The 25,905-nt window shown below is 48.3% G+C and overlaps 1 protein-coding gene across 4 annotated transcripts in view; it reads left to right on the forward strand.

Moving 5' to 3' along the window:
• LOC140426328 (metalloprotease TIKI2-like) overlaps window positions 1-25,905 on the forward strand; it is a 575,072-nt gene that overhangs the window by 263,072 nt on the left and 286,095 nt on the right. For all 4 annotated transcript variants that reach the window (XM_072510936.1, XM_072510938.1, XM_072510935.1 and 1 more), the window contains exon 3: window positions 11,679-11,825. In XM_072510936.1, coding sequence (XP_072367037.1) covers window positions 11,679-11,825 — 147 coding nt within the window. The remainder of the gene's footprint in view (window positions 1-11,678; window positions 11,826-25,905) is intronic.

Below are 25,905 nucleotides of genomic sequence, written 5' to 3' on the forward strand. Positions count from 1 at the left end.
CCCTCTAAGTTCCCGCCCAACCCGACTTCAGAGCGATTGTATGCTGGGGCATGAGGACCTTGAATGGGAAGCCTGTTTTTGCACCAATTAAGACCCTTAAGTGACCACTTAATAGCTGCTTCCTGCCCAGCCTCAATTTTTAGGCTGGTTATCAGATGACAGGGGGTGAAACCTGGCAGTGAAGAGTTAGATTTTTGGTGGAAAGGGGTGGGAGCGTGGAACATCTATCAGAAGCCCCCTTCTGGCTTGGGCTGACTCCCCTTAAGGCCTGGTGACCTCCGGACCTACCTACCTGCCTCATCCAGCCACTGCAGCGCTGTTCCTGGAGGGACAGGAGAGCCGATGGGCCGGCAGCACTCCAAGGCAGGACGTCCTCCTGAGTGAGGGGCAGAAGTCCCACCTAATCCCAAGCAACGCTCTTTCAAGTATAATGTGACAGCAGGGCTATAGGAGCCAGTAGGCATGTGTTCTCTGCTGTCTCTGCCCGCCACCCTACAAATCCAACCTTGGGGTTTTGGCCACCATGACATCAGCCAAGATCTTATTCAATAGTGGAGCAATCTCGAGGGGCTGAATGGACTACTTCTCCTAATTTGCATGTTTCTATGTTTGTATGAATCGGTCATATACTATTGGGAAAGAGCACAGGAATGGGTCTAATTCAGTAGCCCCTTCAAAGAGCCAATGCAAACACATGCAGACGATGGGCTGAATTACCTCAATTTGTGCTGTAAAATTTGAAGATTACTTTGAATAAAGCAACCTTTTCCTACAAATCCAAGTACCTTAATGCTATTGTGTAATACAGTAAACTGCTTAATGTATTGTGAGCTGAGGCATGGTAATTGGAACATGGAATAGTTTGTTCTAGATTCCACATTCAAGTGAAAGCTACATTGGAACTGGAACTGCATTTTCTGTTATAATTAAAGGCACAGGTCCGTGGAACCTACATGTTATAAACAGATTCAGATGTACGGAATAGTTTAAAAGGAGTCAATTTCTTTAAAAAATGATGGAGGGCAATAGACTCTTTGCATTAAGCAAATCCTTCTGTCCAGGGTTCTGAGCCAGCCGTGGAGTGACACAGCTTGTAAAATTGAATTTTTCCCCACGTGGGTGGGGACATATTTTGCTTTCTTTCCGCTTCCCTGCTGATTGAATTTCCCAGTAAACACATTGCAGTAATATTTGATAAAGTAGCACTTGGGTAATGAATCCCACTTGGTCTCGCGATCACCGGAAAGCTGCCATTCATGGTGAGGATGGATGGAATCAAGTAAATTAGAAGAACATGTTGCCAATCGAACAGTAAGATCCGAGTTTGGACTTCAGCCTGTGCTGTGTAAGCTGCAGTGGCAGTAAAAGGACAGAAAGCCAGAAAATCCATTGTCTAGAAATGGGAAAGACCTGTAAAGTTCATTTTTCTGGTCGAGATCCAATGTCTGCTACTGGAAGGTTCATGTGTGTGGTCAGAGGAAATGCTTTACCCGCCTCGTCCCCCAGGTGAACAGTGCATGAGGTTTGGCTGCTATCCTTCAATAGTTGAATATCAGAACAGAGTTGTACCTCTAGTTTCTTTATAGAGCAGAGGATTTTGACTCGGTAGAGTGCTCTTTCAAAGGGTGCAGACTTGATCGGCTGTTGGCTTCCTTCTGCACTTTGGAATTCAATGGTTCTATTCATGGGCTCAGTGAGCTGGATTGCTGGAAATCAAAAATAAGGGGCGTTACTCCTAAAAGGCAGAGTGGCCGGGAGATGCCTCTTCCAGGCTCGCCACGCCTCGCGAGATCTAAAGAAGGAAATTAATGGCTGCCATTTCAGGTAGAACCCCTCAATTGAACCCTTGACGGTGTAATTGACTTGTCCAGATGAAACAATTCCATGGGTCACCCAATCAAGCCGAGGCACTGGACGGAGTAAGAGATCTCTAATCCAGCAGAACTCGCCTCTGGGCTATTAACGAGGCAAAGGCATGGGCATCCGCCTTCACACCCGTCTGCAGCCCTGGCGATTCCGCCACGCCGCAAATTGCCACTAAAGGATAAGGCTCCAGATCGACATTAAGAATTGCTGGCATGGTGTTATAGAAGGAGACCCAAAAGCTCTCAAGACCCTACCCCCGCCCCCCACGACCTAAACGTTAAGTCTAAACTCAATGGCACATATAGGTGGTTATCACAGATAAGGGCCAACAACGACATGGATCAAAGCCTAAAATGATGCCTAAATTGCTTCCATATCCTTAGAGTGGACACTACCATCGGAGAAAATGGCAGTGAGGCCATTACCAGCGCACCTAAACCAGAGCCCCTAAACAAACTCGCTTCCACCTGTCCCAAATGGAACTTGGATCACTGAACCTCCCCAACTTGTTTGCAATATTGGCCTCCCAGTAATAAAACGAAAATTGGGCAACACTAGACCACCACCCCCCCCCACCGACTGCCTGTCCCTCTGAAGAAATGCCCTACGAATCCTTTGTCTTACATGCCTTAAGACCATAAGACCATAAGACATAGGAGCGGAAGTAAGGCCATTAGGCCCATCGAGTCCACTCCACCATTCAATCATGTCTGATTTCAACTCCATTTACCCGCTCTCTCTCCATAGCCCTTAATTCCTCGGGAAATCATAAGACCATAAGACCATATAAAGGCGGCTACCAACTTATTAACCTAACAAAAAAAGGATTCAGGGAGAAAACTGGGGAGACACTGAAAAAGAAATAAAAACCTCAGGAGGATATTCATTTTAGTATGGATCCTGCCCACAAAGGACAAGAGAAGGTTATCCCACTTTTGCAAGTTGGACTTAACCTTGCTCACCAAACAAGCGTAATTCAATTTATGGAGCAGAGCCCAATCATGGGCCACCTGGATGCCCAGATAAAAGAAGCTAGACCTGGCAACACTTAAAATCAACACCCCCAGTTGTCTCCTCTCCCCGGGGATTAACTGGAAAGGATTTATTTTTCTCCAGATTCAACTTGTACCCCGAGAAAAAAGTTACCCCCACTCCACCTTATCAAATACTTTCTTGGCATCCATGGATGTAATCACCTCTGGCTCGGGCACAGGAAAGGGGTAAAGAACAATATACAACAACCGTCGTATATTGGCTGACAATTGCCGACCCGTAACGAAGTCTGTCTGGTGTTCCGCAATTACCTCTGGGAGACGGGGCTCCAATCACATCGCCAAAACCTTGGCAAGTAGTTCAATAGCGATATGGGTTAATATGACCCACATTCCGTGTAGTCCTTGTTCTTCTTCAGTATAAGAGAGATAGAAACCTGCGTAAGTGTGGCGGACAATGAACCCCGAGCAAGGATTTCCACCATCAATGGAGTCAATTGACCCACAAACTTAGTATAGAACTTGACAGGAAATCCATCGAGGCCGGGAGCTTTAACTGTTTGCATCAATTTAATAACATTTAGTATTTCCTCAGGGTTTAACTCCGATTGCTCCCATGTCGCGCTCTCTCTCCATCACCGGAATGAACAACCCATCTAAGAATATCAACACCAAAGAGAAAATGCTGGAAAATTTCAGCAGGTCTGGCAGCATCTGTAGGGAGAGAAAAGAGCGAACGTTTCGAGTCCAGATGACTCTTTGTCAAAGGGTCGTCTGGACTCGAAACGTTAGCTTTTTTCTCTCCCTGCAGATGCTGCCAGACCTGCTGAGATTTTCCAGCATTTTCTCTTTGGTTTCAGATTCCAGCATCCGCAGTAATTTGCTTTTATAAGAATATCAACACGTCCAAACTCTCCTCCAGGGACTCAGACCTGTAAAGACTCTTGTAGAATGCCTCAAAAGTCGCATTAGCATTAACCAGGGCGGTTGCCAAGCTGCCATTCGAACCCCTAATCTGTATGATCACCCGGGGAGCCGCCTGCTACCTCAGCTGGTGGGCTCAAAAATGGCTGGCCTTCTCCCCATATTTGAATAAAAGCCCCTTCGAGCGCCATAGCTGGCTCACTGCCTTGCCAGTAGACAACAGTTCAAACTGCAATTGCAGCTTCTTCCTGCTTGCCAGCAGCTCCGGGTTAGCGTCACACAAGAACCGGTTGTCCACCTCAATGATAGCACCCACCAGCCTCTGCCGCTCCATCCTTGCAGTATAAAAACAGATAGTAAAAGTTTCTACAAATACATAAAACAAAAATGAGTGGCTAAGGTAAATATTGGTCCTTTAGAGGATGAGAAGGGAGATTTAATAATGGGAGATGAGGAAATGGCTCAGGAACTGAACAGGTTTTTTGGGTCGGTCGTCACAGTGGAAGACACAAATAACATACCAGTGACTGATGGAAATGAGGCTATGACAGGTGAGGACCTTGAGAGGATTGTTATCACCAAGGAGGTAGTGATGGGCAAGCTAATGGGGCTAAAGGTAGACAAGTCTCCTGGATCTGATGGAATGCATCCCAGAGTGCTAAAAGAGATGGCTAGGGAAATTGCAAATGCACGAGAGATAATTTACCAAAATTCACTAGACTCTGGGGTGGTCCCGGCGGATTGGAAATTAGCAAACGTGACACCATTGTTTAAAAAAGGAGGTAGGCAGAAAGTGGGTAATTATAGGCCAGTGAGCTTAACTTCGTTAGTAGGAAAGATGCTGGAATCTATCATCAAGGAAGAAATAGCGAGGCATCTGGATGGAAATTGTCCCATTGGGCAGACGCAGCATGGGTTCATAAAGGGCAGGTCGTGCCTAACTAATTTAGTGGAATTTTTTGAGGACATTAAGAGTGCGGTAGATAACGGGGAGCCAATGGATGTGGTATATCTGGATTTCCAGAAAGCCTTTGACAAGGTGCCACACAAAAGGTTGTTGCATAAGGTAAAGATGCATGGCATTAAGGGGAAAGTAGTAGCATGGATAGAGGATTGGTTTATTAATGGAAAGCAAAGAGTGGGGATTAATGGGTGTTTCTCTGGTTGGCAATCAGTAGCTAGTGGTGTCGCTCAGGGATCAGTGTTGGGCCCACAACTGTTCACAATTTACATGGATGATTTGGAGTTGGGGACCAAGGGCAATGTGTCCAAGTTTGCAGACAACACTAAGATAAGTGGTAAAGCAAAAAGTGCAGAGGATACTGGAAGTCTGCAGAGGGATTTGGATAGGCTAAGTGAATGGGCTAGGGTCTGGCAGATGGAATACAATGTTGACAAATGTGAGGTTATCCATTTTGGTAGGAATAACAGCAAAAGGGATTATTATTTAAATGATAAAAAATTAAAACATGCTGCTGTGCAGAGAGACGTGGGTGTGCTGGTGCATGAGTCGCAAAAAGTTGGTTTTCAGGTGCAACAGGTGATTAAGAAGGCAAATGGAATTTTGGCCTTCATTGCTAGAGGGATGGAGTTTAAGACTAGGGAGGTTCTGCTGCAATCATATAAGGTGTTAGTGAGGCCACACCTGGAGTATTGTGTTCAGTTTTGGTCTCCTTATTTGAGAAAGGACGTACTGGCACTGGAGGGTGTGCAGAGGAGATTCATTAGGTTAATCCCAGAGCTGTAGGGGTTGGATTACAAGGAGAGATTGAGTAGACTGGGACTGTACTCGTTGGAATTTAGAAGGATGAGGGGGGATCTTATAGAAACATATAAGATTATGAAGGGAATAGATAGGATAGATGCGGGCAGGTTGTTTCCACTGGCGGGTGAAAGCAGAACTAGGGGGCATAGCCTCAAAATAAGGGGAAGTAGATTTAGGACTGAGTTTAGGAGGAACTTCTTCACCCAAAGGGTTGTGAATCTATGGAATTCCTTGCCCAGTGAAGCAGTAGAGGCTCCTTCATTAAATGTTTTGAAGATAAAGATAGATAGTTTTTTGAAGAATAAAGGGATTAAGGGTTATGGTGTTCGGGCCGGAAAGTGGAGCTGAGTCCACAAAAGATCAGCCATGATCTCATTGAATGGTGGAGCAGGCTCGAGGGGCCAGATGGCCTACTCCTGCTCCTAGTTCTTATGTTCTTATATGTTCTTATCCATATGCACCTTATAGGAGATTATCTCCCTTCTAATAACCGCTTTAAGGGCTTCCCACAGTAGGGGAGGTGAGACAGATTTATTCTTATTGAACCAGACATATTACTTGATGGCATCAGACATGTGCCCGCAAAACCCTTTTTCTGCAAATAGCACTGCAATCCCAGCCACAGTTAATGAATTTCAACACAGATGAGTATGAGGTATTGCAGTTTGGCAAGGAAAATAAAGAGACCTTATGTTACTTGGAAGGGATCTAAATGGATTTGAGAAGAAAAGATATCAGGGAGTGCAAATACACAAATCATCAAAAATAGCAACACCAGTAGGGGTGGCATGGTAGCACAGTGGTTAGCACGGTTACTGTTACAGTGCCAGGTTCCCAGATTCAATTCCCGGCTTGAGTTACTGCCTGTGCGGAGTCTGCACTTTCTTCCCGTGTCTGCGTGGGTTTCCTCCGGGTGCTCCAGTTTCCTCCCACAAGTCCCGAAAGACTTGCTTGTTAACTAAATTGGACATTCTGAATTCTCCCTCAGTGTACCCGAACAGATGCCGGAGTGTGGCGACTAGGGGATTTTCAGTGATTTCATTGCAGTGTTAATGTAAGCCTACTTATGACGATTATAAGATTAATAAGGTGATATTAAAAAAACAAGCAACGCAATGGGGTTTATTTCTAGAGCTATAGAATTGAAAACTAAACTTATATCGAACCTTTTTCGGCCACAGTTCCAGTACATTGTGCACTTCTGGTCAACAAATTATAAAAAGCATATAGAGGCATGGGAGTAGATGCAACACTTTCTCTTACAAGGATTAAAACCACAACAGTTAGGTTATACACATCAGGAAAGGGTGAACAGCTGGATCTTTTCCTCTTGAAACAGAAAGCTGAGGGTTGACATAACAGAACTGTATTTTAAATTATGAACATTTTCAATGGAGTAGACACTGAGGGAATATTTTTCCATATAGGGAAGAGGAAAACGAAAGCTATCAATATAAAAAATTGTCACCAAGAAATCAAAGAGGGAATTCAGATCTTTACCCAGAGAGTGGCTAAAACACACAACTTGCTATCACAGAGAATACCAGTACTTGAGGCAAATAGCAAAGATATCTTCTTGGGGAAGTTAGATAAGCATATTGTGATGGAATCTGTAATCATAGCTTAGTTGGCTGTACGCTATCAGCCGATGATCAAGTTAAATCATGGAAAAGGAGCTGAAATTCTTTTTGAGGATAACAGAGCTTTGAAGGAATTTGTGTACTGAGATTGATGACATATATGCTGAGTGGCTGCTGAGCAAATTCATAAGACCTATCTTAGCTGTATCTGCAATAGTTAATCATCGACTGCAATTTACTTGTTAATTCATTTTTTAAAAAAAATTTAGAGTACCCAATTCATTTTTTCCAATTAAGGGGCAATTTAGCGTGTTCAATCCTCCTACCTTGCACATCTTTGGGTTGTGGGGGCGGAACCCACGCAAGCACAGGGAGAATGTGCAAACTCCACACGGACAGTGACCCAGAGCCAGGATCGAACCTGGGACCTCGGCGCCGTGAGACTGCAGTGCTACCACTGCGCCACCGTGCTGCCCTATTTACCTGTTAATTCATGTTTAACTTACGTTGATTCTGTATTCCGAGGATGGAAGGTGATCTAAGATAGTATTTGGTGTTAGCTCAATCCTGTCTTGTAAAAGTTCTTTGGTTTTAAACCGTAGACTTTCAGTAAATACTTTCAGTAAATAACTGGGATTTCAGATTTCTTCTACTTTTTGAAAAAAAAAGCTACAGGTCTCATCCCACGGTAGCACAGTGGTTAGCATTGTTGCTGCACAGTGCCAGGGTCCCAGGTTCGATTCCCGGCTTGGGTCACTGTCTGTGTGGAGTCTGCACGTTCTCCCTGTGTCTGCGTGGGTTTCCTCTGGGTGCTCTGGTTTCCTCCCACAAGTCCCGAAAGTCGTGCTGTTAGATGAATTGGAGATTCTGAATTCTCCCTCTGTGTGCCCGAACAGGCACCGGAATGTGGCGACTAGGGGCTTTTCACAGTAACTTCATTGCTGTTAATGTAAGCCTACTTGTGACAATAAAGATTATTTTAAAAAGGATCATATCAAAACGAGGGAGAAGGGAATAAAGGGTTCTGCTGATCAATTTAGATGAAGATGAATGTGAGAAGGCTCCGGTGGAGCATAAAAGCCACCATGGGTTGTTTGGGCTGAATGTGTTACTTCTATGCTGGCTGGTCTCTGTAATTAGATGCATGTGAAGAGTAGGGATTTATGTGTGGTACTGGAAGGCTGCCGGTCCTCTGGAAGCAAAAAGACAACTTTAATAGAGGAGAGGAAAACAGTTGGAGGTAAAACAAAAAATGAAGTGAGATGCCACGATTACATTTTAGCTTTTTAAACTTCGGTACATATGGGGCTGGATTGTCCGTGTTTGGGACTATGCCACACGCCGTCGTGGAGACTGTGGTGTTTTACGCTGGGGGCTAGCAGGCAGCTGTCGCAGAGCTCGCAGCTCTAGCTGCCAATACTGCCCCCGCACATCCGGGTCAGAGGCCGCACATGCACACGGCGGCAGCCTCCAGTGCTCGCGCCGTGCTCCATGGCGGACTCAGCCCGCAGAACGAGACCGCTGAAATAGTGCCCCGCATTGGCCGCTCGCGCGCCCCAAAACGCGCACACATTGCATGCAGCCCCGAATGAAGCCCCTCCCCCGCGCTGTCCGACGATCGGCCCCAGACGGTGGGACCATGTTAGAACCACACGGGGAATTCGGCCGGTTGGGGATGGAGCATCGCGGGGCAGGCCTCATGCAATGGCGTACTCCACGATTTTGGGGGGCGGAGAATTGCTAAACCGGCGCAGGTCCCGATTTTGTGCGGCAAAATGGATTCTCCCCCCGTCGCCAAATGCGATTTCGGTGTCAGGGGGCGGAGAATCCAGCCCATGATTTTTTTTTTTTACTTACTGTATTTACAGCATGCTGGCAAGTCCTCCCCGACTCTTTGTACCTCCTGGAAATATTTTTACTCATCATGATAACTAGATAAGTTTTCAGCAATGTGCCGCTATGATTCAGAAGAATAATCTTTTTGTTAATTGCTTTACCTAATGGAATTGACCAATAGCTCAATGGGATCCAGCTTTCTCCTGGAAACTAATGGAGTATCACGTCACATTATGTCTAAATTTAAGCAAGTTTACTCAAAAAGAGAACAGTAACATAATATATTTATGAAATAGGAATTCTAATATTTATCTCCTCTAATGGAAATTGATAAAAAGGCGTAACCTAAATGTTTTTTTTTAATTCAGAGTACCCAACACATTTTTTCCAATTAAGGCATCAGGGCTAACCCACTGCGCCACCGTGCTACCCCAACCCAAATGTTAAGCACGTTAACCAGCCATTGTTAAGTTTGGGCCAAGTATTCTTGACATTGCTGTAACTTGAAAGTGGCGTACATTTGGCCTGTAAGGGTATCATGGCACTTTGGGCAGAGTAGCCATTGAATGCCCTGCCTTGAAGGGTTCTGTCAGAATAGGTAATATGAAGTGCGCTTTCAGGCATAATGCGGCCATAATAGGTGTCAATCACAAAGGGTAAATAATCCCGCCCCCGCAATTAGAGAGAAGCTTTGTGACTACCAGTGCTGTCTCAGCCGCAGTTATGCCACTGTTGTGGTACGAAAGAGATTTTTTCTTCTTGCAAGCTGAACAGGGCCCATATACTCTGCATTTGTGAAGTCAATTCTGATATTATAGTTTAGTCTGCAAGCCTTTCAGAAATTTGGTGTGTCTGAGATACAGCCATAAGCCATGATCTACAGGCCTTGTCACGCCCGACTCAGGGCGCGACGGAGCCGGATTGGCCTCGCTATGCTCGTGAGATCGAACGAGATCACACGAGACGTCATGATCTGGATTTCGCCCATTGAGTCGGAATCCAGATTTGCATATTCAAGTGTGCAGTCAGGCTCACTTGAATATGCTCTCGCTGGAGTTACCCAAGACGTGGGATATAACCCCTGTGCTCGGAGACCCTGAGTGAGCACCGTTTAACACTGGCCTCAGCCAACGTGGACCAGGCATACTGGCACTTGGGGGGGATTTCCCAGGCAATCTGGGGCTCCTCGATGGTCAGGCTGCGGGCAGAGTGGTACCCTGGCACCCTTGATGCCAGCTGGGCACCAGGGAACTGTCAGCCTTGAAGTGCCACCTGGGAAATGCCATGGTGGCACCTAGGTGGCACTGCATAGGTGCCCAGGTGGCACTGCCAGGCTGGAGGTGTCAAGGTACCCAGGTGGCATCTTGCTCATGTCGGGGATCAGGTCTGGAGGTGCCCTACCCTTGTGAGCTGGGGTGCGGATAGCTCGAGGACCCCCTCATTTTGCTTTGGATGATCCAGAGCGGGTGGAGAGTACCCAACATGGAACTCAGTTTCATTTCCTTTAAGTCACGCACATCGTGTTTTACACAACTGAAAGAGGCCCTTTGGCCCATTGCGTCTGTGTCAGCCATCTATCACCTAACTATTCTAATCCTATTTTCCAGCACTTAGTCCGTAGCCTTTCAAGTTCTCATCTAAATGCTTCTTCAATGTTGTGAGGGTTCCCGATTCTACCATTCGTCCAGGCACTTAGTTCTAGATTCCCGTTACTGACTGGGTGAAAATGTTTTTCCTCAAATTTCCTCTAAATCTCCTGCTCCTTAGTTTAAATCTATGCCTCACCATTATTGATCCCTCCACTAAGAGGAACAGTTTCTTGTATTTATCCTATCCATACCCTTCATAATTTTGTACACCTTGATGAGCCCCCCCCCCCCCCCCCCCCCCTTCAGCCTTCTCTGCTATTAAGAAAATAATCCCAGCCTATCCAGTCTTCCTTCATAGCTGAAAAGACAACATCCTGAGCAATCTCCTCTGCATTCTTTCTAGTGCAATCACATCCACCCTATAGTGTGCCGATCAGAACGGCACACAGTACTTTAGCTGTGGCCTAATGAGCATTTCATACAGTTCCATCATAGCTGGTAGGCATAGGATGTTATAACAAGACCTCCAGGCACAGACCGCATTGGGCATGCCTCTGACATCTAAAGTCCAGTAATTCCTCACATCCAAACAATCACTGGGCTCACCCTTGAATTTACTTGGGGTGGTATAAGAAGAGATACCTCTGTTTAGCACAGGGCTAAATCGCTGGCTTTGAAAGCAGAACAAGGCAGGCCAGCAGCACAGTTCAATTCCTGTAACAGCCTCCCTGAACAGGCGCCGGAATGTGGCGACTAGGGGCTTTTCACAGTAACTTCATTTGAAGCCTACTTGTGACAATAAGCGATTTTCATTTTCATTTTTCAGATAGTCAGTGCTCAGCACCTTTTGGTGAAGAAAGGAGAAAATCATACGTAGGGAGTAATGCTTTCTGAATAAGTTATTTGGAACTCATATGGGATCCCTGCTTGGTTCATTTCTTGTGTAACCTTTTATATTATACATAGTGTTTTGCCTATGTGAAGTAGAAACACTACTTCATAATTAAACCTTGTATGGATGTGTTTGTCTTTAAAATGTTGCATGCCCCAAACTCACACTGTTATAAATTCCATTTATTTCCAACTCCATTTTCTTCACAAATGTTTCACTCTTCTGTCCTTACAGGTCCTCTTTGCTTTAAACCAAACTCTGCTGCAACACGAGAGCCTCCGAGCAGGCAGTCTGCAGGCCCCTTACACAACAGAGGACCTCATCAAACACTACAACTGTGGGGACTTGAACGCTGTCATCTTCAATCACGATACATCCCAAGTAAGGAACTGTAGCTGTTATTCTGTTGACATATTCAATCTTGTCAAAACGAGTGGAGAGAAAGGGGCAATTGAGATGGAAAAAGAAAGTTCCGGGTTATTTTAAAAGTTTTATCGCTGTTAATTGCAAGAATGGCTAAATATAGAAGCTAGCTTAATTAAGCAAACTCATGTAAACCATAGGCTTTTGTCGACGTGGCTGCTGTGCCCCTAAAATGTGCACACGTCCTGATAGTTAATGAAACTAAGGTGAAATTGGCACTGGGATGGACCCTCAGAAATTTTGTTGTTTTTGAATAATATTTACATTGCTTTCAGAGAAACTGGACAACAGCCTAACAAACGTTACATGAGTTAGTGGAGCTTGGCCAAGCCAGCATGGTTTCTGATTAGATTACTGTATGCTCTGGCACTGCACTCTGGCTTCAATGCTTGCTGTCAGTTGCAATTTAGAAACACGCCTCCAATCCTTTGAAGACTGTGGAAAAAGTTTGTTTATGTCATTATTAATTATAACATTAATTATTTTCCTTCATGAAAAGTTTGTTAACGCTCTTTTGCAGCCTATAACTATAGAATGATTGTTTTTGTTGGATGTTCACATGCATGGTTCTGCAGACTGCACCAACCCTATTTCTGAAACCTTTGGTGAGCTCTCAAAAATACACATTCTCTGTAATTTCTTGCCCCTCTGCTCCTACATTTCTAATGGGCTGCAAATATTTTCTATTAAAGAAGTAGAGGGGAAGGAACTCTGGAGCGAGTGTGACTGATATGCTTCACTGTTGGGCATTGGAGGTGGTCACTGTTTGGTCTGTGTGGTGCAACAGGAATGTCTTCCCCAGAGCTTGCAATTCAGCTACTGTTCCTTGTAAACCCATGGCAACTCAGCCTGGATTCTGTTGATTTCTGAAGCAAGATCTCCGACCAGTTGTTTTAGCAAGTTGTAAGATTCTAAATTTAAAAAAAATATTTATCAATGCAAATTGTATTCCACTGACATTCCTCCCTTCCTTTCAGGTTTGCGAATTGTTTCCAAAGTAGTTTGTGGAAAATGTTAATGGTTCAGAGACTGTTTTGTGATCAGATCAGTCAGGTCTGTATTTTCACAAGTCTTTGGGATTTATAATGCTGTGTTTTCAGCAGTGTTCCGGCTCCGCAGCTGGTGCAGCTTTTTCAGCTGTCAATGATTGCAGAAGTTTTTGAACCTTTAAAACTGCAATGCTTTCCCCTATCCCACCACCACTGCCCCACAGAACACCAGGGGCAAACTGGTGCTCTAATCTCGAAAGTTGCTTTGACACAAATGGCTGAAAATACATTGGCTCGGGGCAGCACGGTGGCACAGTGGTTAGCATTGCTGCCTCAGTGCGCCGAGGTCCCAGGTTCGATCCCGGCTCTGGGACACTGTCCATGTGGAGTTTGCACATTCTCCCCGTATTTGCGTGGGTTTCACCCCCACAACCCAAAGACGTGCAGTGTAGGTGAATTGGTCACACTAAATTGCTCCTTAAATTGGAAAAAATGAATTGGGTACACTAAATTTTTTTTAAAAAATACATTAGCTGATGTGTTTTGTCCATGTGAATAGGCCCATCCATATAGTACACCACTGGGCAATGCCTGCGTGAAGTCAGAGCATGAAGCCAAAATGGTCATAGATGCACTTTACCACCTATCACGTCTTCCTCAGTTCCACTGGAAGCGAAATGGGGTAAACTTGGCCATATTATCTGGAAACTGTGTCTTCACTAATCACATCTACACTAGCATGTTGTTGAAATGCAAAGGTACTCAGGCCAGCATTAAAATGTAACTACTGATTCATGAGATTTCTGCTGGACCCAGGAGAATTTTATCTGACCACATGAGGAGGGATCATGGAGGAGGTTGCGGGGGCGTGCGGTGTGGGAAATCAGAGGAAGCCATGGCATATTGGCTCCCCGGTCATGTCCTGTCATCAGGGAATTTTACTGTCAGCGGGACTCACGTCAGACAGGCTTCCGGAGGTAGGAAATAAACTTAGATATTCAAGTGCTCCATTAAAGACCATTTTATTAACTCCCACTCATTCATGAGCTGTTAGCTGTGAGATCAAGGGGAAATCCTGCCAGCCAGCCTCTTGTGTTATCGAGACACAATTCAGGTCATTGTTGGGATTTTGTTTCTGTCCTTTTTGGGAAAATTCTACAAATTATAACATCACTGTTTCCTATTTGTTTAGAAATTGCCACACATTTAATTTGTCATTTTTTGATAAATCAGAACCCCACTTTGGCAGGATTGTTTCTCTCTCCTGTAATGACTCTCTCTGACTCTCCTATCCTGCATAGTTTTCTAGGCAGTGGCTACATGCTGTTAACTGGTTGTGTAGACATTTTTCACCATTTAACCGGGACAGTGAGCGCTCACACACTCTTAGATCTATGGCAGGGGCGAGGGGCTATTCAATAATAGCTGAGCCTGATCCACTTCACATAGTTGCATGTTTCAGTGGAGTTCTGTGGAGGGAAAATCATGACTAATTGATTGTTTTTTCCCTTTCTGCGGCAGTGATGCTGAGCCGAGTGCCAGTGACATAAGCTAGTTCAACATGTCCACTTATTGAGGGCTCGATTTTCATCCTCTATGCCTGTATCAGGAGTCTGCAAAATTCCCAGCTTGGCCTGTCCACCTCGGAAGAAAGAGCCGAAAAGGCAGGATTTACATTATGGCAGTGGGTGCAGGCTGGAGTCGGGTCAACCGACCAGGGAAAGAGTTCGGAGTCAGTCACGGGGCTGCTTAAAATGCCCATCTCAGTGCTGTGAGAATTTGACCCAGTTAAAATAAAAACAGAGATGCCCTCCAGCCCTCACCCCCACCCACACGTCACCTGTCACACGCTCCATTCCCCTTTCATGCCCCCATGCCAAGCTATGGCACTTCCATGTTCATTCACCCACTGGACACTGTATAAAACCAATTATCCCTATAACGACATTGAGCTGTACAAAATCCTTTTTTAAATTTAGAGTACCCAATTCTTTTTTTCCCAGTTAAGGGACAATTTAGCGTGGCCAATTCACCTACCTTGCATATCTTTTTGGGTTGTGGGGGTGAGACCCACGCAGACACGGGGAGAATGTGATTAAGATGTATACAAAGCTTTAAAAATTTTACTTTCTCTTAAAAAAAACCGTTTTCTACAGGGCAATAAAAATGTCAATCATCCAGACCATTTAAAGTTTCAATAGCTGAAACGGCAAGCATTTGAAACCTTTTATACCAATGAGAACGGTGGAAGCAGGGTCAGTGAATATTTTTAAGGCAGAGGTAAATAGATTCTTGACTAACAAAGGAGTGGAAGATTATTGGGGGTAGGGAGAAGGTGGAGTTGAGCTCACAGTCAGATCAACCATGATCTTGAGAGGCCAAATGGCCTGATCTTGCTCCTAATTCATATGTTTTTATGTAAACCCATTAGCTTTTTGAAATATCTGCAATCGGCTGGCCAGGTCGAGAGGAAAGTGTGCAGGCTTTTGACCCAACCAGCTCCCACCCTTTAAAGGTGCTCCTGAAAATTGGAAATCACAGGAATGAGGGCATGAATCCTGGAATCATGCCCCAACTGCCATTTTTAAAGGGCTCCCGAGTCATCCTGGGTATTTTACTGTTGAGACCAGAAGACAGCTCGTACTAACACTTCAATTTTCTCTATTTTATTTGTTCAATTGACAGCATCTAGAAAACCAGAATAAGGGACTCATTTGAGGAGTGAGGGCAGAAATCAGGCAGCATTCCCATTTTTGCATCTGTTCACATATACGCTTATGTGCAAACCTTGGGTGATGACAGGATTAGGATTGGGTATAATATCACCACTGCCCTGTGTCTTCCCCAAGCAGATCATCTACTGAACTATTTTGGTTCGTACTTAATTGGGCAGGGCCCTCTAGAGTATGCATTCTCCTTGACGTTTCAGCGAAGAACAAAAAAAACCAAAGGATTTGAAGATGGGACAATATTGACAAAATAAACCTCTCCAATGGACAGACAAAGCCAACTTTCTGGGATAACTCAGAAGGTGCTGTTCTTCCCAGAACAGCTCGGTGATCAGAAGTCACTGGCAAAAGAATTAAGCCACGATTTTAAAGAGCTCACAGATGATCACATCAATAATTAGGTTGTTAAGTAACTAAAGATTGTAAATTTGAAGTTATTATTTGGAAAACTAAGGGCAAAATATGTTGATATTTGGCACGTGTTAAATATGCACTTGTGCTACATCCAGGGTGGTGTGACATTACTAAAAAGAACCTGTAGTTTCAGTGACTCTTGACCATCTTCCATCTTTGTAAGTCATTGGCCGGGATTCTCCGACACCGCTCCGGGTCAGAGAATCGCGCCACGCCGCTCTGACGCCGGCCCGCCGGTTCTCGGGCGCCCGCGGGATCGCCACTGCGCCGGTTGGGGGCCGTTGAAAGCAGCCCCACCGATTCTCCGCGCCTCGACGGGCCGAGTGCCCGCCGAGTTCGGCCGAGTCCCGCCGGCGTGGGTTACGTATGGTCCCACCCGGTGGGACCTCAGAGTTCTGGCTGCGGGAACCATCCTGTTGGGGGGCGGGGTATCTGACTCCGTAAGGGGCCTCCACGATGGCCTAGCCGGCGATCGGGGCCTACTGATCGGCAGGCAGTCTAGTTCTGTGGGGGGTCTATGTTCCTCCGCGCCGGGCCCTGTAGGGCTCCCCCATATTGCTCGGGGACCGGCGTGGAATCAGGAACCCACGCGCACGCGCCGGCTTCCGAGCGCCAGAGCAGCGGATATCACTCCGGGGCTGTACTAGCCCCCTAGGAAGGGGTGCATACCTGGGCGCGGCCCATTGACGCTGGAGTGGCCCGCGCCGCTTTTGACGCCGGCGTCAGAACTTGGCCGCAGGATCGGAGAATCCGCCCATTATGTCCAACTGTCTTTCCCTTGCATATATTTTTATTTCAATCCAATGATATAACTAATAGAAATATACAACATTGAAGTGAAATATTGATAAGAGTCAATATTTTATATTTAAAATACTTTTCACTGTACCTCGGTACATGTGACAATAAACAAATCCAAATCCAAATAATTTCTTTAAAACTAGTTAAGATGCTGCGGAATTGGGATGTGTTCAACCAAGAAGATTAGTGACCAAGAAGATGAGTGGTGCAGATCATTGGAAGGAGTGTTGATTGGTCAGTTTTATATAATGAGTGACATGACACCCTGGGATAGTGCAGGGCTAATTCCAGCCCCCTTGACCCAGAGTCACAACATAATTGAATTAACCCAGAATTCTTGGAAAAACACCTGAAGTCTTTGGCCTTTGGCTGCCCAACAATTACAGTCACCAGGTTTGTAAATTTAAACACAATTGCTATTAATTTATAACAAGAACTCTAAGAAATATGCAGCAAATCCAACAGGTTAACTATTTTCTAATTCCTAATCCCCCGCTTTAACTTTCCCCACCCTGCTGAATAAAATAAGGGCCCATGGTATTCGAGGCAAGGTACTAACATGGATTGACGATTGGCTGTCAGGCAGAAGGCAGAGAGTTGGGATAAAAGGTTCTTTTTCGGAATGGCAACTGGTGACGAGTGGTGTCCCGCAGGGTTCAGTGTTGGGGCCACAGCTGTTCTCCTTATATATTAACGATCTAGATGACGGGACTGGGGGCATTCTGGCTCAGTTTGCCGATGATACAAAGATAGGTGGAGGGGCAGGTAGTATGGAGGAGGTGGGGAGGCTGCAGAAAGATTTAGACAGTTTAGGAGAGTGGTCCAAGAAATGGCTGATGAAATTCAACGTGGGCAAGTGCGAGGTCTTGCACTTTGGAAAAAAGAATAGAGGCATGGACTATTTTCTAAACGGTGACAAAATTCATAATGCTGAAGTGCAAAGGGACTTGGGAGTCCAAGTCCAGGATTCTCTAAAGGTAAACTTGCAGTTTGAGTCCGTAATTAAGAAAGCAAATGCAATGTTGTCATTTATCTCAAGAGGCTTGGAATATAAAAGCAGGGATGTACTTCTGAAGCTTTATAAAGCATTAGTTAGGCTCCATTTAGAATACTGTGAGCAATTTTGGGCCCCACACCTCAGGAAGGACATACTGGCACTGGAGCGGGTCCAGCGGAGATTCACACGGATGATCCCAGGAATGGTAGGCCTAACATACGATGAACGTCTGAGGATCCTGGGATTATATTCATTGGAGTTTAGGAGGTTGAGGGGAGATCTAATAGAAACTTACAAGATAATGAATGGCTTAGAGGGTGGATGTAGGGAAGTTGTTTCCATGAGCAGGGGAGACTAGGACCCGGGGGCACAGCCTTAGAATAAAAGGGAGTCACTTTAGAACAGAGATGAGGAGAAATTTCTTCAGCCAGAGAGTGGTGGGTCTGTGGAATTCATTGCCACACAGGGCGGTGGAGGCCGGAACGTTGAGTGTCTTTAAGACAGAAGTTGATAAATTCTTGATTTCTCGAGGAATTAAGGGCTATGGAGAGAGAGCGGGTAAATGGAGTTGAAATCAGCCATGATTGAATGGTGGAGTGCTCTCGATGGGCCGAATGGCCTTACTTCCGCTCCTATGCCTTATGGTCTTATGGTCTTTATACGCACACACCCCTGACAAACAAACACAGAAGGGGTGATATTAATAAAAATGGAAATAAGAAGAGAAGAAGATAAGAGTTGTTGTTTCTAGAACCTTTCTTCTCTTCAAACTTTGCTTTCAGTTTGAGGTTTTCACTGTAGATTCTTGCAGTTCTCTGCAATTTCAGAAGTACAGCAACTTTTCGAGAGAAAACATGAGAGAGAGAGTGTCCAGAGACCTCACTCTGTTTTCCTTAGGTCTTCCCATTCAGGCAGGATCCAATCCCCACCTGATACGGGGCAGAATAAGGGGCGGGACTCTCCGATAATGAGGTCGTGAAAGCCGTCGCGTTTCACAACGGTTTGAAACGGCCGTAGGCATGATCGATTCAGACCCCGAATAGGGTCCAGGAGCGGGGCTGCGAGAAGCGTGGTGGGCGTGGCGCCAGAGCGGCGGCATCATCGCGCGACGCAATGCTGACGCCGCGCCGCGTCATTTAAAGTGCACGATCCGCGCACAGGACCCGAACGATTGAGATGGCTGAGCCCCGCCGTGCCGCTCCCAGGATCCGGACCAGTGATCTCGATACGCTGCTGGATGCCGTGGAACTGCACAGGGCCACCTTGTGCCCAAGACGTGGGCCCCGGCAACCAGCCAGCACTGTGAGGCGTGGCTGGCGTGAGGTGGGCACCCCGGTTAGCGCTGTGGGGCATACCCCCCGTCTGGAGACCAGTGCCATAAGAAGCTCCACGACCTCACGAGGGCTGCCATGGGTGTGCGTGGGTTTCCTCCGGGTGCTCCGGTTTCCTCCCACAGTCCAAAGATGTGCAGGTTAGGTGGATTGGCCATGATAAATTGCCCTTAGTGTCCAAAATTGCCCTTAGTGTTGGGTGAGATTACTGGGTTATGGGGCTAGGGTGTCGGCGTTGACCTTGGGTAGTGTGCTCTTTCCAAGAGCCGGTGCAGACTCGATGGGCCGAATGGCCTCCTTCTGCACTGTAAATTCTATGATCTATGAAAGCACCTCTCCACAACACCCCTGGTCGCTGCATGGGTCATTTTAGCAGGTCTCCGCGTTGGTCTGTGGCCTCCGTACAGACGTTATCAGCCACAATCGCAACGGGTAACCCTTGTCACCTAGCAACCAGCCCCTCAGCCGGGGGGTGGGGTGTCCCTCGCAAATAGCGGGGATGAAAGAATGAGCCAGTATGAAAGCATCATGCACGCTGCCAGGGTACTGGGCACACACATGCATTATCTTCATGCGATGGTCGCAGACCACCTGAATGTTCATCGAGTAGTTCCTCTTCCTGTTCAGGTAAACGTCCCTGTTATCCGAGGATGGACGCATGCCGATGTGCGCCCCATCAATCACCCCCTGGACCATCGGCATCCCGGCCACGGAGGCAAATCCTGCTGCCCGGTCAGCCTGGTGTGCGCGGTCCTCTGTAAAATTTATGTATCTGTCGGCAATGGCAAAAAGGGCGTCGGTGACAGCCTGGATGCACCGGTGCACCAATGCCTGCGACATTCCAGAGAGGTCCCCACTCGCCGACTGGAAGGACCCTGTGGCGAAGAAATTGAGGGCAACCGTGACCTTGAAGGTCACCGGGATAGCATGTCCTCCCCCTGTTCCACGTGGTGCCAGATTCGCCATGAGGTGGCAGATATGTGCCACGGTCTCCTGACTCAATCGGAGTCTCCTCCTGCATGCCGTATCCGGAAGCTCCTGGAGCGACATGCGGTCCCAGTACACTCGAGGCCGCATGGGGCGGCTCCGGCACCTTGGCATCACCACCTGCTCCTGCACCTCCCCCTGCGCCCCATCAGGATCCAAATCCTCGTCCTCCGCATGCCCGACGATGTGGCGGTCATTGTCACCCTCCGCCTCTTCATGCACCTGTCGGGCGGGAGGGCCTGCAGCATGAGTGGCTGGCACGGGGCCCTCTGCAGCGAGTCCCTCTACTGCAGCCGCCGCTCCAGCAGCTGCTCTGAGCCGCCTGCGTCGGCGGTGCCGAATGGCTACCGGCAGGGCAGCCGCACCCGCCACGGCGGCAAAAATAGCTGGCTGGTGCGCAAACATGACGAACTACACGAAGGGGGGGTGGGTGGTTTGGGAAGGAGGGACAACAACATGTTTAACTTTGACACTTCGACCGCCAGGACCCATGGGATACATGGGTGCCCCGGCTGCCTTGTACCGCTGCAGACACACATGCAACCTTCGCCTGCCCACAGTATCCGTCCACCACCCACTTAACCGAGTCCCTCCTCATTGCGGCGCCACTTGCCTCAGCCCATCAGCATGACCTGCACTTGAAAGCGTGTCTTCGCCACCGTCCTGCCATGGCAGGCCGGCTGGCATGTCGCTCCCACGGGTAACCTTGTGCCCCCCCCCCCACCAACATCACGACGGCATCAGCTCCCCCACCCCCTCCTCATTGCTCCATCCCCCTCCTCATTCCTCCACCCCCTCCTCCTTCATCCACCCCCTCATCCTTCCTCCACCCCCCTCTTTCCTCCACCCCCTCCTCCTTACTCCACCTTCACCTCATTCCTCCACCCCCCTCCTCCTTCCTCCACCCCCTGCTCCTTCTTCCACCCCCTCCTCCTTCCTCCACTCCCTGCTCCTTCCTCCACCCTCTCCTCATTCCTCCACCCCCTCCTCCTTCCTCCACCCCCTCCTCCTTCCTCCGCCCCCTCCTCCTTCCTCCACCCCCCTCCTCCTTCCTCCACCCCCTGCTCCTTCTTCCACCCCCTCCTCTTTCCTCCACTCCCTGCTCCTTCCTCCACCCCCTCCTCCTTCCTCCACCCCCTCCTCCTTCCTCCACCCCCGCCTCCTTCCTCCACCCTCTCCTCATTCCTCCACCCCCTCCTCCTTCCTCCACCCCCTCCCCCTTTTCACACCCCCTGCTCCGTTCCCCACTCCTTCCTCCAGCCCCTGCCCCCCCCCCCCCCCCCAGCATGGCGGCATCCTTCGCCGCGAACCCTCCCACCACCCCCCAGCACCAGCCGTGGATGCCACTTCCTGCTGCCTATGGTGAGGCCGGCCACTCACCTCCTTCCTCCACATCGTCAGGGAGCACGACTGGTTGATGAATTTATTTACCAGGGGTGAACGGCGACAGCTTGACCTGGGTTCACGCCGTCGGGACTTTGGCCCATCCGGGCTGCTGAATAGCGGGGGGCCTGGAGTATCGCCGTACTTAGTACCTCGGGCGATTCTCCGGCAGGTGCAGCACCGACCTCGGTGAAGCCGTTCTCGCCGTTTGGGATAATGGCAGAACGGCGTCGGACCGCGCCGTGGGAAAAAATGGCGGGAACGCCGATTCTCCCATGCGGCGCGGCATGGGGGAATCCCGCCCAAGGCCTTTTGGCCAATTCATTGGCCACCAGCCAACTAATCAACCTGAGTCCCACCCCAGGGGCGTCATTCTCCGACCCCCGCCGGGTCGGAGAATGGCCGTTGGCCGGCGTGAATCCCGCCCCCGCCCCCGCCGAAGTCTCCGCTCCCGGAGATTGGGCGGGGGCGGGAATCCGGCCGCGCCGGTTGGCGGGACCCCCCGCTGGATTCTCCGGCCCGGATGGGCCGAAGTCCCGCCCAGGAATTGCCTGTCCCGCCGACGTAAATCAAACCTGGTATTTACCGGCGGGACCAGGCGGCGTGGGATGGCTCCGGGGTCCTGGGGGGGTGGGCGCGGGGCGATCTGACCCTGGGGGGTGCCCCCACGGTGGCCTGGCCCGCGATCGGGGCCCACCGATCCGCGGGCGGGCCTGTGCCGTGGGGGCACTCTTTCCCTTCCGCCTCCGCTACGGCCTCCACCATGGCGGAGGCGGAAGAGACTCTCCCCACTGCGCATGCACGGGAAACTGACAGCGGCCGCTGACGCTCCCGCGCATGCGCTGGGAAACTGACAGCGGCCGCTGACGCTCCCGCGCATGCGCCGCATTTCCGCGCCAGCTGGCGGGGCAACAAACGCCATTTCCGCCAGCTGGCGGGGCGGAAATCCCTCCGGCGTCAGCCTAGCCCCTCAATGTTGGGGCTAGGCCGCCAAAGATGCGGAGACTTCCGCACCTTTTTGCCGGCGCGATGCCCGTCTGATTGGCACTGGCTTTGGCGCCAGTCGGCGGGCATCCCGCCGTTGGGGGAGAATTTCGCCCCATGTCTCAGGTGCCACAGAGTCTGAGTTTTTCTGTCCAAAGCTAGTAGAGTTTACTATGTTGTAACTTTTGAATTCCTCATTCTATCTGATGCTTGACTTAAAGATACATGCCCATTAAACATCCATGGATCAAAATGATAATGACAAATAGTAAAGAAAAGGGAAATAAGGGAATCAACAGGAAGGACCCTTCTGTGAGTTTATTCAATCCTGTGACCTCGTCCTCCATGTTTAAAAAAAAATTTAGAACCCAATTACTTTTCTTTTCCAATTAAGGGGCAATTTAGCGTGGCCAATCCACCTGACCTGCACATCTTTGGGTTGTGGGGGTGAAACCCACACAGACATGGGGAGAATGTGCAAACTCCACACGGACAGTGACCCAGGGCTGGGATTCGAACCCGGGTCCTCAATGCCGTAGTCCCAGCTACGCACTGCGCCGCGTGCCGCCCCTAGTTCTCCATGTTAACTGGCTCATTAGAAACAAACGCTTCAGTTCACTCCTTCTGGCAGAAACAGTTGACATGCCAGATTTCAGGAATTTTGAGGGCAGCATGGTGGCGCAGTGGGTTAGCCCTGCTGCCTCACGGCGCTGAGGTCCCAGGTTCGATCCTGGCTCTGGGTCACTGTCCATGTGGAGTTTGCACATTCTCCCTGTGTTTGAGTGGGTTTCGCCCCCACAACCCAAAGATGAGCAGGTTAGGTGGATTGGAAACACTAAATTGGCCTTTAATTGGAAAGAATGAATTGGGTACTCTAAATTTATTACAAAAACAAGATTTCCGGAATTTTGAAAGGATCCCAGGTCATGAAGACAGCTGGCTATCTCAGTAGCCGATTACCAGGTTGACAGGCAGGTTCCTCCTGCCCAGACCTTCCTGTCGCTTGCCATTTCAACTCACCGTCCTGCTCTCATGTCCACATGTCCATTCATGGCCTGCTGCAATGTTCCAGTGAAGCCCAGCGCAAACTGGAGGCGCAGCGCCTCATCTTCCGATTAGGCACGTTACAGCTTTCTGGACTTAACATTGAGTTCAACAACTTCAGACTGTGAGTTCTCTCCTCCACCTTCACTTCATTTTTATTTCTATCAATTTATTTTCATTTCCATTTCTTCCATTGATCTATTTTTCCCTCACCATTGTTCCCCTCCCCTCCCCCCACAGTTGGCCAGCTGTTCCTAGTTGCCCGTTACACACTGCTCACCTTTATTCTGCCATTCACACACTTATGTGCCATTATCAGCACCCTTCTTAGCCTTAATCACCCCCGTTTATATTCCTTTTATCTTCTGTCCTCGTATCTTTGTCTCCACCTGTTGCCAGTCCCCTATCCAGCTCCTCTGCCCCACCCGCAGTGTAAATCTGACCCCATTTCCGGCTCTCTCTAGCTTTGACAAAGAGTCACCCAGACTGGAAACATTAGCTCCCTTTTCTCTCCACAGACGCTGTCAGACCTGCTGAGATTGTCCAGTATTTTCTGTTTTCCTCCTGTCCACAGAAGCTTTCATCCAGTTGTTAGCTGAATTCCTTTTGGAAGGCCCAATTGAAGGAGGAAGGCACACCTTGCTGAGAAATCTGACCGTCGATGCTTGTGATTTCTTTATAATTCCCATTACCTCGACCAAAGGTGAATGCTTTTCCTTAACAGGGCTCACCTTGTATTATTTATCTATTGTCCTCAGCTAGGATGGGAAGAGAGCAAGAATATTACCACCAACATTTACTGAATCCACCTTGGAGAAGCTGACTGATCCTGTTCATACACAGCAAGCCCTGTTTCCCCGTATCCCAAAGATTCGCAGATCCTGCCTCAGCATTGGACAGGCTTTCTACCATTCCTTCCCCTCAATAGTGTACATCTGGTAGCTACTGATGTTGCACCCTCTACCGCATCCACTCACCTGAGTTCGGTGTTGTTGTTGCTCGCTCACCAAAGTGGCCACGGCAAACCGGAGACAAAGACAGAAAGAGAAGAGACAATAGGATGTGAAAGACGACAACAGTTGTGGGGAGATGAGTTTTACAGCTCCCCCCTCCCTCCCGTCAGCATATAGGAAGACATGGGGTGATGTACAATAGGGGCTGCCTTCCTGTCCAACCCCAAACCCCCCCCCCCACTACAGTGGGCAGGTAAGGTCACAGCCAGCCTGCTCACCCTTAGACCTATTGAGGCTTAATGTTACCAATTAAAGGCCAATTAAAGGGCTCTTTCTACCTCCACCACCATAAGACAGTGTGTGGGGGAAGGCCGAAGGAAAATGGCCTACCCGCTACATTCCCAGCATGGGGTAAAAGGTGGGAAGGAAGGGAGGGTGGGGGGCAGTTGGTACCTATGTGAGGTACAGTATCCTGGATGGTTGGGCCTCATCCAGACCCTGTTGTAATTCCGGTAGTGGCCACTACTGCGGTCTGGCACTACTCAGCCACCAGCCAATCAGTCGACTCTCAATCATCAGCAGAATGATGGAGGTATCATCGACAGTGCTCGCAATTAGTACTCACTCATAAATAACCTGCCCGAGAATGTTCAGTTGAGTTCCACCGAAACCACTCGTTTCCAGACTTCATTACAGTCTTGGTTCAACCATGGACAAAACAGCTGAATTCCAGAAGCAAGGCAAGACTGACTACTCTTAACATCAGTGAAGCCTTTGGTCAAATGTGGCATCAAGGGGTGCTACTGAAATTGATGTCACTGCTATCAGAAAGAAACCACAGGAGTCGTACCTTGCACACTTAGCTCTGGGGCCCTGTCATCTCACCCCCAGGACATCACTAGAGTAGTTTGTCAGGGCAGTGTCCGAGGCCCAACCATCTACAGCTGCTTCATCAAAGACTTCCTCCCGCAATAATATTAGAAGTGAGAATGTTCATTGATGATTGCACAGTACTCAGATGATTTCACATCTAGTCAGATAATGAAGCGGGCCATGTGTAAATCTATCAAAACTTGGACTACATTCCGGCTGGGGCTGCCAAGTGGCAAGTAACAATTATGCCACAAAATTCCAGACAATGACATCAAAGAGGACGTCTAACCACGTCCCTTTGACATTAAACAGCATTACCTTCGCTGAATCCCCCACCATCAACATCCAGGAGGTCACCATTGACCAAAGGTGTGGCACGGTGGCACAGTGGTTAGCACTGTTGACTCACAGTGACAGGGACCTGGGTTTGATTTCAACATTAGGTGACTGTGTGGAGTTTGCACATTCTTCCCATGTCTCTGTGGGTTTGCTCTGGCTGCTTCGGTTTCCTTCCACAGTCTGAAGATGTGTGGATTCGGTAGACTGGCAATGC

The sequence above is a fragment of the Scyliorhinus torazame genome, chromosome 7 (genome assembly GCF_047496885.1).
Source record: "Scyliorhinus torazame isolate Kashiwa2021f chromosome 7, sScyTor2.1, whole genome shotgun sequence".
Taxonomy (NCBI): Eukaryota; Metazoa; Chordata; class Chondrichthyes; order Carcharhiniformes; family Scyliorhinidae; genus Scyliorhinus; species Scyliorhinus torazame.